This window comes from Pristis pectinata, chromosome 11, assembly GCF_009764475.1.
Source record: "Pristis pectinata isolate sPriPec2 chromosome 11, sPriPec2.1.pri, whole genome shotgun sequence".
NCBI classification, from domain to species: domain Eukaryota; kingdom Metazoa; phylum Chordata; class Chondrichthyes; order Rhinopristiformes; family Pristidae; genus Pristis; species Pristis pectinata.
In genome coordinates, this window is record NC_067415.1 from 61,805,051 (window position 1) to 61,820,887 (window position 15,837).

The following is a 15,837-nucleotide window of genomic DNA, read 5'->3' on the forward strand; positions in this document are numbered from 1 at the left end:
ACAGGATGCTGGTGAGGCTGCACTTGGAATATTGCGTTCAGTTTTGGTCACTCTGCGATAGGAAAGATGTTATTAAAATGGAAAGAGTGCAGAAAAGATTTACAAGGATGCTGCAGGGACTCGAGACTGAGTTATGGAGAGAGGATGAGCAGGTTGGGACTGTATTCATTGGAGTATAAGAGAATGAGGTGTGATCTTATAGAGGTGTATAAAATCATGAGAGGTGTATATATAGGGTGAATGCCCACAGTCTTTTTCACAGGGTTGGGGAATCAAGAACTAGAGGGCATAGGTTTAAGGGGAGAGATTCAATAGGAACCTGAGGGGCAATTTTTTCACCCAGAGAGTGGTCGGTACATGGAATGAGCTGCCAGAGCTAGTGGTTGAGGCAGGTACTTTAACAACATTTAAAAGGTACTTGGACAGGTACATTGATAGGAAAGGTTTAGAGGGACATGGACCAAATGCGAGCAAACGGGACCAGTTTTGATGGGAATGGACCAGTTGGTCCGAAGGGCCTGTTTCATGCTGTGTGACTCTATGACTCTATGATTCTATGTGTGATGGGGTTGAATTGCATGGAAGTGTGTGAAGCTGGTGGTGCATGTGTCAGGAGATGGCAAATTTTGATAACCACTGACATTGGACACGTGAAATCAATAGATCCTTTTCATAGTCACTCAGATGCCCTTGGTTCTTCTCTCCTGACATAAACAATATTAGCTACTTCCTGCCAGTGATCATTCAAAGTGAATCTTAATGGATTCCTGGGCCCAAATGGATTAAGTACTCCCTATTCAACATCACCCAGGGACCTCTCAGAAAATTGTTATGCCTGCTGTTATTTCTGCTCTGCCATGTCTTCCTCCAAGTGTCTGAGAAATTACTTCCTCCACTGGGTACAGACAAGTAATATCTTCTCATTAAGAATTTCAGTTATCACTTCATTTCGTCCCTGTGGTGTTAGTTTCCCCTGCAATATTACCTCATGAGTGTGTGCTCCTGCAAGAAATTTAGTTAGTGCTGGTGAAATGAAGTAAGTGAACACTGACACTTCCTGTGAATGTTTTTTTTACCCCAATGTGCCACTCTGCATCACTCCCACCCTTTGGTCAATGGTGCATGTTGGTAGAAAACAGATGTCCTGCAGACTGATCATTCATAGAGTCATAGACAGATTATGTGGAAGGAATAGCATGATGGCACAGCAATGGATGCTTCTACTTCACAGCTCCAGTGACTTGGATTTGATCCTGACCTAAGGTCTGGTCTGTCTGGAGAATGCATGTCCTCAATGTGACTGCGACTGTGTGTATTTTTGCCAGGTGCTCTGTGGTTCTCCCACTTCTCCTAGATACACTGTTTGGTTAATTGGCCAAAATAATGGAGGTAAGTGGGAAAGAAAATCAGAAGGGAGATGATGGGTATGTAAGAAAGAATAAGATTCAGGGCCACAGGAAACTTAGAAGAATGGCAATGGGATTGAAGGAAATGCTTTGCCGGGAGCCACGCATGGATCTGATGACCTGAATGACCTTCTTATGTATTATAGTAAGTAAGGAGTTAATTGGCCCATTAAATTGCTGCAGGTTCTAAGCAAGAGCTATTTATTTAGTCCCGCTATCCCCCTCCCCCATTGGTACTGCTATTTTTTTCCTTTCAAGTCCTTATTCAGTATTTCACTTTCTTTACTTTTTCCAAACCTCCTCTATATGTTGTATTTTTCTTAATTTATGTATCAATCATTTGCTAAAGTTTATTATTATTAATATTAAATAATTGTTTTTTTAGACACAGAGTCTTATTCAAGCACTGAATTGATGACAAGCACTGGGCTTCCATTTGCTACTGGTTCATCCACTACACCAGAAGCATCTACCAGCACGAGGTCATTCACCAGTGCTGGATTGTCTACCATCTTTCAAGTATCTGAATCTTCCACTACCTTTGCACCAACCATCAATATTGCACTTTCAAACAGTCCTGGACCATCATTTACCAATGGACTATTGACCACAGAAGGACAGGCGAACACTCTTCAGCCACTAATTAGCTTTGGGTCATCCACAGGCTCTGTGAAAAATACTGAAATACCAATCAATAAAACCAGGTGGCACATAACAATGAGCTGGAACAGAACAATTAACATTGACATCACCAAAGATGATAAAGGTAAATATTCCTTTGTAATTATGTGACTTTTAACTTCATATAGTTTTTGCTTGACAATACTTCAAACTTCGGACATACTGACCTTAAGTGCAGGTTCTTTCTAGTAAAAGATGGGCTTCCCTTAGAGTTCAATTATTTATTGTCAATATTTTCAAATCTAGTAACTCAGACAGTAGAATCACATTGAAGATCATGGAGAAAAGCTTTATTTTGCACAGATAGCAATTTTCATTGAGTGGGTTAACAGAAGCATGTGTTAAAATAATTAGTAAAAATATTGTCTTTCTAGGTTTGTAACAGACAAATTATTTTTGTGATGGACCAACTTTTGTGCCTTAACAACCCTTAGTGCTCATTTTCATTCCTGGAGCTGAAAAATAGTGCTAGTTTACATGAGAGAGATCATTTTAAGTTCACATAACTTTTTAAGTTAACCTAATATACTTGGAACTTTGGTGCTGGACTAGCAGATATTCTGGACTGTTGGATCCTATTCTAATAATACTCCAACATACTTTTAATTTACTTCTTTAGATGTTAGAGTAGGATAATAAATTTTCCAGTCAAACCAGTAAGTTTAAAGGGTGTGTTGGAAACAAACAGGTGAGTTTCAAGGGATCGCAGGAAACAACAGGTGAGTTTTAGTGGACAGTGGGAAATAGAGCCAGGTGAGTTTCAAGGCAGTGCAAGAAGTGAGGCCTGGAGTGTGAAAGGGAGAGTAGGAACTGCACCCTCAGGATGTGAAAGGGAGCTTGGGAACCAGGACCCCAGTGTGTGAAAGGGAACAGGGGAACAAGGGCTCCATTGTGTGAAAATGAGCACAGGAGTCAGTACCCAGTGATCCAGATGCCAAACCATTGAGATTTCTGATTAGTTGGATAGCAGATTATCAGAGTTTTATTGTAAATGTTTTGTATTAATTCTAGTAGGGTGTACAAGTAGCTCACCATGTATATTAGATTCCATACAGAGTCCATACTTATCTGACAAGTTTGAGTGGATTTTTTTAGCTGTAGTACAGTTTTTTAATCATCATGTGCACTGACAATGAAATCTAATGACTCTTTGCACCAGTTTTCCCACTTCCTTTATTGTTTTTTGTCTTGGGTGCATAAACTTAGTAAAATTTGACTCTGGCAACAACACAAAATGAATAGGTAGCTTGTTTTATGATTGGCTGACTTCCTGTCTTTATTTTCCCTTAATCTCACCAGAAAAAAAACAGTAACAGCTTCACACCCCTGTAACCCACTTTTACACTTTTCAATCCCTTCAAATTTGTCTACTCTGACAAAACCATAGAACCATACAGCACAAAACAGGCCCTTCGGCCCACCATGTTGTGCCGTCCATCAAACCACCCTGACACTATCTAACCCTTTCCTCCCACATATCCCTCTATCAGACATTCCTCCATGTGCCTATCCAACAAACTCTTGAACTTGTCCAATGTATCTGCCTCCACCACCACCCCAGGCTGTGCATTCCATGCACCAACCACTCTCTGGGTGAAAAATCTCCCCCTGATATCTCCCCTGAACCTCCCACCCATAACCTTAAAGCCATGCCCTCTTGTCTTGAGCATTGGTGCCCTGGAAAGGAGGCGCTGGCTGTCTACTCTATCTATTCCTCTCAATATTTTATATACCTCTATCATGTCTCCTCTCATCCTCCTCCTTTCCAGTGAATAAAGCCCCAGCATCTTAAGCCTGTGCTCATATTCCATACGCTCTAATCCAGGCAGCATCCTGGTAAATCTCCTCTGCACCCTCTCCAACACCTCCACATCCTTCCTATAATGCGGCGACCAAAACTGAACACAGTGTGGTCTAACTAGAGTTTTGTAAAGCTGCATCATCACTTCGCGGCTCTTAAACTCAATCCCTCGACTTATGAAAGCTAACATCCCATAGGCCTTCTTAACTGCTCTATCCACCTGTGAGGCAACTTTCAGTGAACTGTGAATATGAACCCCCCAGATCCCTCTGCTCCTCTACACTGCCAAGTACCTTGCCATTTACCTTGTACTCTGCCCTGGAGTTTGTCCTTCCAAAGTGTACCACCTCACACTTCTCCAGATTGAACTCCATCTGCCACTTGTCAGCCCAGCTCTGCATCCTATCAATATCCCTCTGTAAGTTCCAACAGCCCTCCACACTATCCACAACACCGCCGATCTTAGTGTCATCCGCAAACTTACTAACCCAGCCTTCCACCCCCTTATCTAAGTCATCTATAAATATCACAAAAAGTAGAGGTCCCAGAACCAATCCCTGCGGGACACCACTAGCCACTGCCCTCCAATCCGAGGGCACTCCTTCCACCACAACCCTATGCTTTCTACAGGCAAGACAATTCCTAATCCACACAGCCAAGCTTCCCTGGATCCCTTGGCCTCTGACCTTCTGAAGAAACCTACCATGAGGAACCTTATCAAACGCCTTACTAAAATCCATATAGACCACATCCACCGCACTACTCTCATCAATCTTCCTCGTCACCTACTCAAAGAACTCTATCAGGCTTGTGAGGCAAGATCTTCCCTTCACAAAGCCATGCTGGCTGTCCCTAATCAGTCCATGATTCTCTAGGTGTTCATAGATCCTATCCCTTAGAATCCCTTCTAACAGCTTACCCACCACAGACGTAAGGCTCACCGGTCTGTAATTCCCTGGACTATCCCTACTATTTTTTTTGAACGAGGGGACAATATTCGCCACCCTCCAATCCTCCGGCACCATCCCCGTGGACAATGAGGACTCAAAGATCCTTACCAGTGGTTCAACAATCTCCTCCCTCGCCTCCTGAAGCAGCCTGGGGAAAATCCCGTCAGGCCCCAGAGATCTAGCTGTCTTACTATTATTTAACAACTTCAACACATCCTCTCTCTTGATATCTACAACCTCGAGAACATTACCCTTACCAGCACTCCCTTCCACGTCATCAAGACCCCTCTCCTTGGTGAATACCAAGGAGAAGTATTCATTGAGAACTTCTCCCACTTCCGCCGCCTCCAGGCACATTGTCTTTAATCAGACCTACCTTTACCCTAGCCATCCTCCTACCCTTCATGTACGTGAAAAAGGCCTTGGGATTTTCCTTAACCCTACTAGCCAATGCCTTTTCATATCCCCTTCTAGCTCTCCTCAGCCCTTTCTTGTTCCTTCCTTGCTACTCTATATTCCTCACGGGCCCTGTCTGAACCTTGCTGCTTATACCTCATGTACGCTACCTCCTTCTCCCTAACAAGTCGTTCCACCTCTCTCGTCACCCACGGTTCCTTCACCCTGCCGTTCCTTTTCTGCCTCACCGGGACATATTTATCCCTAACATCCTGCATAAGATCCCTGAACATCGACCACATCTCCATGGTACATTTCCCTTCAAAAAGGACATCCCACTTTACACTCCCCTCCTTATAGCCTCATAGTTCACCCTTCCTCAATTAAATATCTTCTTGTCCTCTCTGCACCTGTCCCTGAAAATGTTCAGTGCAATTAGAAAGCAGTCCTGCATTACCTGAACACCACATTCCACACTTGCAGACTGAAGTACACATGGAACGATTTTCTTCACTATCAAATTCAATGGAAAATAAGATGTAAAAAATTTTGCCAATTCACTATGATCTGTTTCTTCCAGCACCAAATATCAGTTTTGCTGTCCAAGCACTCAATTAGGTGTGAGTTCATTTCTGTTGGGTTTGGAATAATATAAACAAAATGCCATTATAGAATTTTTATCAAGCTAGGTTATTTTTATAGACAAGCAACAATGGTGGCATGGTTACACAGCAGTTAGTGCTGCTGCCTCCAGGGAACACTCATTCTCTGTGGATTTCCTCTGGGTGCTCTGGTTTCATAGTCATTCCAGACAGGTCCTCAGAAGTGCCCAAGTTTTTTTCTGAATGTATCCCCTGGTAATTCATGGAATCATGTAGGACATAAACAAGACCTTCAGCCCACCACGTCCATGCAGACCTTCAAATATCATTCTACATTAATCCCGTTTTACCAGCACTGGGTCTGTAGCCTTCTCTGTGGTTGTTATAGATTCTGCTTAAAGTGACAGTAGCTGCATCTAACACCCATTCAGACAGTGCATTCCAGATTCCAATCACCCTCTTGATGAAAAGTAATCCTCCTCAGATCTTTTCTGAACCTCTTATCCCTTTGTCCTGACCTATGCACTTGAGTTTTAGGCACCTTTGTTATGGGGAAAAGTTTTCTGCTGTTATGCTATCTATGCTCTTTATAATTTTGTAAACATACATTAGGTCCATACTCAGCCTCCTCTCCTTCAAGGAAAACAAACCCAGCTTAACCAGAGGGTTGCTGATATATGGAACAGGCTGCCAGAGGAAACTGCAGAGGCAGGTACAATTACAACATTTAAATGATATTTTGACAGATGCATGGATAGAAGAGGCTTGGAGGGATGTGGGCCAAACACAGGCAAATGTTACTAGATGAGATAGACATCTTGGTTGGCATGGATGAGTTGAGCTTAAGGGCCTTTTTCGGTGCAGTATAACTCTGACTCTTAAGTTGGCAAATTGGATCCAAAATTGGTTTGATAATAGGACTTGGTATTGACTGATGATGGCAAGTGATCCAAAATCCCTTCATCATCCTGTCTATATGTGTCACAATATTCAGGGAACTGTGTACCTCCAAGGTGCTCCTATTTAATGTAAGTCCTGCACTGGTTTAACTGACTAAAATGCAACACCATGCCTTTCTCAACGTTAAGCCATTCCTTGGCCCAGTTCATCTAGCTCCTGAGGTAATTTGAAATAACCTTGGAGTCATAGAACAATATAGCATGGATGCAGGTCTTTCAGCTCAATAAGTCCCAGCTCCTCCCAATTTCCTGTGTTTGGCCCATATCCCTCCAGGCCCCTCTTTTCATGTATCTATCTAAGTGCTTCTTTAATAATACTGTTGTACCTGCCTCAACCACTTCCTCTGACAGTTCATTCCATATACTCACCACCCTCTGTGTGGAAAAAGTTACCCCTCAGGCCCCTTTTAAATCTTTCCCCTCTCACCCTAAATCTATGCCCCCTAGTTTTGGACTCCCCTACCCTGGGGCAAAGACTGTTACCATCCACCTTACCTGTGCCTTTCATAATTTTAAACACTTCTATAAGGTTGCCCCTCATTCTTCTATGTTCCCAGGGAGTAAAGACCTAGCCTGGCCAAACTCTCCCTGTTACTCAGGCCCTCTAGTCCTGATAACATCTTCATAAATATTTTCTGCACTCTTACAAGTTTAACCACATCTTTCCTATAACAGAGTGACCAAAACTGTACTCAGTGCTCCAAGTGTGGCCTCACCAATGACTTACGCAGCTGCAACATAATGTCCCAATTCCCATACTCAGTGCCCTGACTGATGAAGGCCAGTGTGCTAAATGCCCTTTTCACCACCCTGTCTACCTGTGACACCACTTTCAACGAACTATGAGCTTGTACTCCAAGGTCCCTCTGTTCCATTACACTCCCCAGTGCCCTACCACTCATAGTATAAGCCCTACTCTGGTTTGACTTTCCAAACTACATCATCTCACACTGATCTGTATTGAAATCAATGTGCCACTCCTTGGCCCATTTCCCTAACTGATCAAGATCCCCCTGTAATCTATGATAACCACCTTCACGATCAACAACACCTCCTAATTTCATGTCATCCATAAACTTATTGATCAAGCCTTGTGTATTCACATCCAAATCATATATATAAATAACAATGGTCTCAAAACCAACCCCTGCAACACACCAGTAGTTACTGGACTCCATTCAAAAACAGCTTTCAACGACCACCCTTTCCTTCCTGTCAATTTTGAATCCACCTAAATATCTCTACCTGGGTTCCATTGGACCTAACCTTCCAGACCAGCCTACCATGTGGGATTTTGTCAAAGACTTGCTAAGTCCAAATAGGCATCATCCGCTGTCCTACCCTTTTGGTTACCTCTTCAAAGAACTCTTCTTCACTGTCCACTGCACCACAAATTTTGATGTCATCTGTAATCTTACTAACCATGTTAACAACATTCTCATCCAACTCATTAATATAGATGACAAACCACAATGGACCAAGCACTAATCACTGTGGCTAATCACTGTGGCACACCACGGGTCACCAGCATCCAATCTGAATAACTGCCCTCCACTACCACCCTCTGGGCTCCTTCCACCAAGCCAATTTTGCATCCAATTAGCTAGCTCACCCTGGATCTCATGTCATCTAACCTTCCAGACTAGCCTACCATGTGGGACCTTGTCAAAGGCCTTGCTAAATCTATATAAATGACATCTACTATGCTGCTGTATTCAATCCTCTTTGTCACCTCTTCAAAAAAACTCAATAAAATTCCGAGACATGATTTAGAATGCAGAAAACTATGCTGATTATTCTTTCTTTTTCAATCTCTTTATTAGTTTTCAAATTAATTCAGATTGATATATAACATCAATATTTATACAGGTAATACAAAGAGATCAGGATAACAATCATAGCGTAGATAATCATAAAGAAAAATAAAATATAAAAAAATCTGTAGATCCAACGATCTCTTAGTAAATGAATATAATATAAAAGAAAGGAAAGAAAAAGATTTATTATATAAGTTTAAAAAAAACCCAAATCAATAAGAAAAATTGTAAACAATATTAAACAAAAAATTTCAAAAAAACAAACAACAATAAAAGGAAAAAAAAACTGGGCTAAAATTTCTCAGTAGAAACAGAGCAATATTATGTCGTCAACTCCATTTCTCCAAGTTGGAAAGTTATTGAAAGGGGATCTACATCATGAGAAAATATTGAATAAATGGACTCCAAATATCTTCAAATTTAAGCGAAGGATCAACAGTACCACTCCTAATTTTTTCCAAGCTTAAACATGATATAATTTGAGAAAACCATTGAAAAGTAGTAGGGGGTATTGGATCCTTCCATTTAAGCAAAATGGATCGTTTAGTGGAAGCAGATAAATGGCCAGATTCTATCCTTGGTAATCCAAAAATTGCAGTGATACGGTGAGGTTGTAAATCAATCTTCAATACATTTGAAATAATGTTAAAAATGTCCTTCCAATATTTTTCCAAAAGAGGGACAGGACCAAAACGTGTCAAAGAAGCCACATTCGATTACATCTATAGGATTTATATGGTTATAAAAACGAGCTAACTTATCTTTGGACATATGGGTCTGTGAACTACCTTAAACTGTATCAACGAGTGTCTGGCACACATTGAAGATGTATTAACTAAATGAAGAATTTTCTTCCAAGTCTCTATAGGTATAGATGTCTGGAGTTCACTTTCCCATTCATTCTGGGAATTCATTCCAATTTTGTCTATGATTCTAGATGTATTTTCAATAATTAAATCATAAATTATTGCTATCAAGCCCTTCTGATAAGGATTAAGACCCAAATTTTTTTCCGTAGTTTCAATTTTGTAAGGTGTCGGAAAAGAGGGTATAGTAGTTTTTAAAAAATTTCTAATCTGCAAATATCAAAAAAAGTGTGATCTAGGCAAATTATATTTATTAGACAATTGTTCAAAAGATGAAAAACAGTTATCAATGAATAGATCACGAAAACATACTATTCCCTTCCTTTTCCATATGGAAAAAGCTGAGTCAGCTCTGGATGGATGAAAGAAAAAATTAGATTGAATGGGACTTGGCAAATTAAATTTATTCAATCCAAAAAATTTACGAAATTGAAACCATATTCGTATTGTATGTTTAACAATTGGGTTAGTCGTATGTTTACTGAATTTGGTAAGTGCAAAAGGGAGTGAAGCACCTAAAATAGAAACTAATGAAAATTCAAGAACTGATTGGTGCTAAGGCATACCCATTTGGGGCATTGAATTACATCAAAATCTTGTATCCAAAAAATTAAATATCTGATATTAATTGCCCAACAATATAATCTAAAGTTAGGCAAGGCCAAACCACCATCCTTTTTTAGTTTTTGTAAATATTTCTTTCTTAACCTTGGGTTTTTACTCTGCCAAATATATGAAAGAATTTTAGAATCAATAGTGTCAAACAATGCGGATTATTAATCATTCCTTGCCTTTCCAAATGCTGCTAAATCCTGTCCTTCAGAATCACCTCCAGTAACTTTCCCACCACAGATGGTAACAGGCCTGCAGTTCCATGGCTTGTTCTTGTAGCCCTTCTTAAATAAAGGCAAAACATTAGCCATCCTCCAGTTCTCTAGTACCTTACCCATGGATAATGATGATGCAAATATCTCTGCCAAGTCCCCTGCAATTTCTTCCCTAGCTTCCTACAATATCCTTGGATGCACTTCATCAGGCCCTGGGGATTTATCCACCTTTATTTGCCTTAATTTGTAATGTGGATACTTTACAATACCTCACTATTCATTTCCCTTACATCCTTAGTTCATTTAACATCTCACCCATCTCCTCTGGCTCCACACAGGCACCCACATTGATCTTCAAACTGACCTATTTTCTCCGTCATTACCCTTTTGCTCTTACTATACTTGTAGAATTTCTTATTCAACAAAGCTATTTCATGTCCTTTTTTGTTTGCCCTCCTGGATCCCCTCTTAAGTGTAATTCTACATCTCTGGATTTGCTTCAACCCAGCTGCCTATACCTGACATATGCCTCCTTCTTTTTCCTGACCAATACCTCAATATCCCTTGTCAGCCAGGGTTTCCTAATCCTTACAACTTTGCCCTTCACTCCAGCAGGAGCCTGAACTTTCCCTATCTCACCTTTAAAACCCTCTCATTTGCAAGACATCCCTTCATCTGCAAACAGCCTCTCCCAATCAACCTTTGCAAGTTCCTGTCTAATGGCTTCAAAATGTGCCTTGCCCCAAATTAGGACTTTAACTTGTGGACCAGTCCTATATGAAACTGATAGGATTATGGTGACTGATGACAAAGTGCTCCCCCACTGACACTTCAGCCACTAGCCCTGCTTCATTTCCTAGTGTTGCCCCCTCTCTAGTAGGATCATCTATATAGTATTTGAGAAAGCTTGCCTGGACGCACATAACGAACCCCACCTTATTCAGGCCTTTTGCTCTATGGCAGTCCCGGTCAATAGGAGGGAAGTTGAAATTATCCACTATTACTGTCCTATTATTCTTACAGCTATCTGCGATCTCCCTGCATATTTGCTTCATGGATTCCCATGGACTATTGGATTGCATTCCCATCAAAGTGATTATCCCCTTCTTATTTCTAATAAGAATATCCTCCCTTAGTACCACCATACTTACTTTGAATCACATAGGCTTTAACCTTTTGGAACACTCTGCCATTAGGGACCTTGTCAAAGGTCTTACTGAAATCTATGCAGACTTCATCAACTGCACTGTCTTCATATTTCTCCTGACTGAGGAGACTCAGAACAGGGGGATCAACTTCAGAATAAAAGGTATACCACTGAAGACTGAGATGTTTTTCACTCAGGGGATGATGAACCTTTAAAATTCTCTATTCCAGAGGGGCTGTGGAGACTCAGTCATTGTGTTCATTCAAAGCAAAGATTGATAGATTTCTGGACTTTAAGAGAGCAGCAATGGAGCAGCGACAAGGGAGTGGCTGGAGCAACAAGAGAAATGGCATTTATGTCTTTAAATATACAAAAAATATCAGTTTCTGGTTATGAACAATTAACATAAAACACTATATGCTTTCACTTTCTGTTCATCTCCAATATATGCTTTCTTGGGATTAGAGTCATAGTTATACAGCATGGAAACAGGCCCTTCAGCCAAGATGTCTGATGTCATGCTGACCAAGATGTCATTCTAAGCTAATCCCTTTTGACCCATATTACTTTAAATGTTACCTATCCATGTGCCTGTCCAAACCCATTTCTCCCAATCTTTACTTCACTTTTTCTAATCTGGCTTGGATATTGCATGTCTCAATGAGGCTTCATCTAGTTTGCAAAGAGCCTTGAGGTTAGTGTTGCTTACAGACACCACGGATGTCCTATGGAGGACACTGTGCCAGATCTGACAGCAGATCAAAGCCTGTATAAAAAAAAGCAAAAATAATAAAGTGGGTAGCTCTGAGTTAAAGGAACAACAAAAGCTATTATGTCATTGTGGATTGCGAAAACATGAGCCATGTGGTTAGTGAATGAATGAGTGCATGGATGCAATAGTTTGGCTTATTTGGCTACCTTGAGGTTCTTTTTTGAAAATTAACCCAATAGCTTGCACCAATTTCCCACCTCTCAAAGACAAGAATAAGAATTACCCAGATTATGACTTTCCTCAATTAAATCCCAAAGAATAGATCAAATCTGACTGGAAGTTTTGCAGTCCTTTCTGGATTATTATGTATAAGTACCAAATCCAGTTTATCTATTGTCCCTGTGTATGCTGTTCTAATCTTATTTGATATTCGCTCAGTTTTAAAATTCTGACCCTTGTTTTCAAATCCCACTGTGGCTTCACCCTTATCTTTGTAATCAGTTGCAGGCCTGCAACCCTCTGAGAGCTTTGTGTACCTCCAATTATTATCTCTGATTGCCCTTATAGTTGCTCCACCTTTCCTGGATATACCATGGATTCCTTCCCCAAACATGTTCAGTTTTTCTTATTCCACTTTTAAGATGTTCCTTATAATCTAGCTATTAGATTAAAGTTCTATTCATCTGCCCCAATATTTCCTTGTGACTCAGTGTTAGAGCAGATAGTGAGATGGGGGAAGATAATGGACATGCGAGGACTGTAGGTATAGACAGAAACAAAAGGTTTGTATGTGATAGAAATGTTCTAAGGTGCATCTATTTCAATGCAAGGAGTATTGTAGGTAAGGCAGATGTTCTTAGGGCGTGGATTGGCACGTGGGATTACGACATTATTGCTATTAGTGAGACCTGGTTGCAGGAGGGGCAGGACTGGCAGCTTAATGTTCCAGGATTCTGTTGTTTCAGACATGATAGAGGGGGAAGGATGAAAGGGGAGGAGTGGCATTACTAGTCAGGGAAAATATCACAGCTGTGCGGAGACAGGACAGCCCGGAGGGCTCGTCTACAGAGGCCATATGGGTGGAGCTGAGGAACAGGAAAGGTGTGGCCACACTAATAGGGTTGTATTATAGACTGCCCAATAGTCAAAGAGAATTGGAGGAACAAATCTGTAGAGAGATAGCAGACTGATGTAAGAAACAGAAAGTTGTAATAGTAGGGGATTTTAACTTTCCACATATTGACTGGGACTCCCACACTGTGAAAGGGCTGGATGGCTTGGAATTTGTCAAATGTGTTCAGGAAAGTTTTGTAAATCAATATATAGAGGTACCAACGAGAGAGAATGCAATACTTGATCTCCAATTAGGGAAGCAGACAGGTCAGGTGACAGAAGTATGCGTAGGTGAGCATTTTGGGTCCAGTGACCATAATGTCATTAGTTTCAACTTAATTATGGATAAGGACAGGTCTGGTCCTCGGGTTGTGGTTCTAAGTTTGAGAAAGGCCTATTTTGTGGAAATGAGAAAGGATCTAGGAAAACTGGATTGGGATAAGTTGTTTTCTGGCAAGGATGTGTTCAGTAAGTGGAAGGCGAAATTTTGAGAGTGCAGAGTTTGCATGTTCCTGCCAGGATTAATGGCAAAGTTAACAAGCATAGGGAACATTAGTTTTCAAAAGATATTGGTGCTCTGGTTAAGAAAAAGAGAGTATAGGCAACGAGTAACAAATGAGGTACAGGCAACGAGTAACAAATGAGGTACTTGAAGAGTATAGTAAATGTAAGAAAATACTAAAAAAGGAAATCAGGAAGGCAAAAAGATGACATGAGGCTGCTTTGGCAGATAATGTGAAGGTAAACCCAAAGGGTTTCTACAAGTATATGAAGAGTAAAAGGATAGTAAGGGACAAAATTGGTCCCCTAGAAGATCAGAGTGGACGTCTATGTGTGGAGCCTCAGGAGATGGAGATCTTAAACAGTTTTTCTACATCAGTATTTACTCAAGAAACGGGCATAGAAAATATGGTAGGAAGGGAAACAAGCAGTAGGGTCATGGAACATATAGAGATTAAAAAGGAGGAGGTGCTTGCTGCTTTACAGCGAATAAAGGTAGATAAATCCCCCAGGCCTGACAAGATATTTCCTCGGACCTTGAGAGAGACTGGTGTAGAAATTGCAGGGGCCCTGGCAGACATACTTAAAATGTCCTTAGCCACGGGTGCAGTGCCAGAGGACTGGAGGGTAGCTCATGTTGTTCCATTGTTTAAAAAAGGCTCTAAAAGTAAAACAGGTAATTACAGGCTGCTGAGCCTGACATCAGTAGTAGGTAAATTACTGGAAGGTGTTCTGAGAGATCAGATATACAAGTATTTGGACAGCCAAGGGCTGATTAAGGATAGTCAGCATGGCTTTGTGCGTGGTAGATCGTGTTTAGTGAATCTTGTAGAGTTTTTTGAGGAGGTTACCAAGAAAGTAGATGAAGGAAAGGCAGTGGATGTTGTCTACCTGGACTTTAGTAAGGCCTTTGACAAGGTCCCACCTGGGAGGTTAGTTCATAAGGTTCAGTCACTAGGTATCCATGGAAAGGTTGTAAACTGGATTCAAAATTCTCTGTGTGGGAGAAGACAAAGTGGTAGTGGATGATTGTTTCTCAGACTGGAGGCCCGTGACTAGTGGTGTACCGCAGGGATCTGTGCTGTGTCCATTGTTGTTTGTTGTCTATATCAATGATCTAGATGATAATGTGGTAAATTGGATCAGCAAGTTTGTTGATGACACTAAGATTGGAGGTGTTGTGGACAGCGAGGAAGGATTTCAAAGCTTGCAGAGGGATCTGAACCAACTGGAAGAATGGGCCAGAAAATGGCAGATGGAATTTAATGCAGACAAGTGTGAGGTGTTGCATTTTGGAAGGACAAGTCAAGGTAGGACATACACAATAAATGGTAGGGCACTGGGGAGTGCAGAGGAACAAAGGGATCTGGGAGTTCAGATACATAATTCCCTGAAAGTGGCGTCACAGGTAGACAGGGTTGTAAAGAAGGCTTTTGGCATCCTGGCATTCATAAATCAAAGTATTGAGTATAGGAGTTGGTATGTTATGGTAAGGTTGTATAAGTCACTGGTGAGGCCAAATTTGGAGTATTGTGTGCAGTTCTGGTCGCCTAACTATAGGAAGGATATTTGTAATATTGAAAGAGTGCAGAGGAGATTTACTAGAATGTTGCCAGGTCTTCAGGAGTTGAATTACAGGGAAAGATTGAACAGGTTAGGACTTTATTCCTTGGAGCATAGAAGAATGAGGGGAGATTTGATAGAGGTTTACAAAATTATGAAGGGCATAGAGAGTTAATGCAAGTAGGCTCTTTCCACTAGATTAGAAGAGATAAGTATAAGAGGACATGGCTTTAGGGTGAAAGGGGAAAGGTTTAGGGGGAACTTCTTTACTCAGAGAGTGGTGGGAGTGTGGAACGGGCTACCATCTGATGTAGTAAATGCAGGCTCACTCTTAAGCTTTAAGAATAAATTGGATAGATATATGGACGGGAGAGGTCTGGAGGGTTATGGACTGGGTGCAGGGAAGTGGGACTAGTGGAATAACGTTTTGGCACAGACTAGAAGGGTCAAATGGCCTGTTTCCTGTGCTGTATTGTTCTATGGTTCTAAATGTTAT

At 41.0% G+C, this 15,837-nt stretch overlaps 1 protein-coding gene across 1 annotated transcript in view; it reads left to right on the top strand.

Moving 5' to 3' along the window:
- si:ch1073-15f19.2 (T-cell surface protein tactile) overlaps window positions 1-15,837 on the top strand; it is a 41,062-nt gene that overhangs the window by 18,581 nt on the left and 6,644 nt on the right. The window contains exon 5 of the mRNA XM_052025938.1: window positions 1,792-2,172. Within this exon, the coding sequence (XP_051881898.1) occupies window positions 1,792-2,172 (381 nt within the window). The remainder of the gene's footprint in view (window positions 1-1,791; window positions 2,173-15,837) is intronic.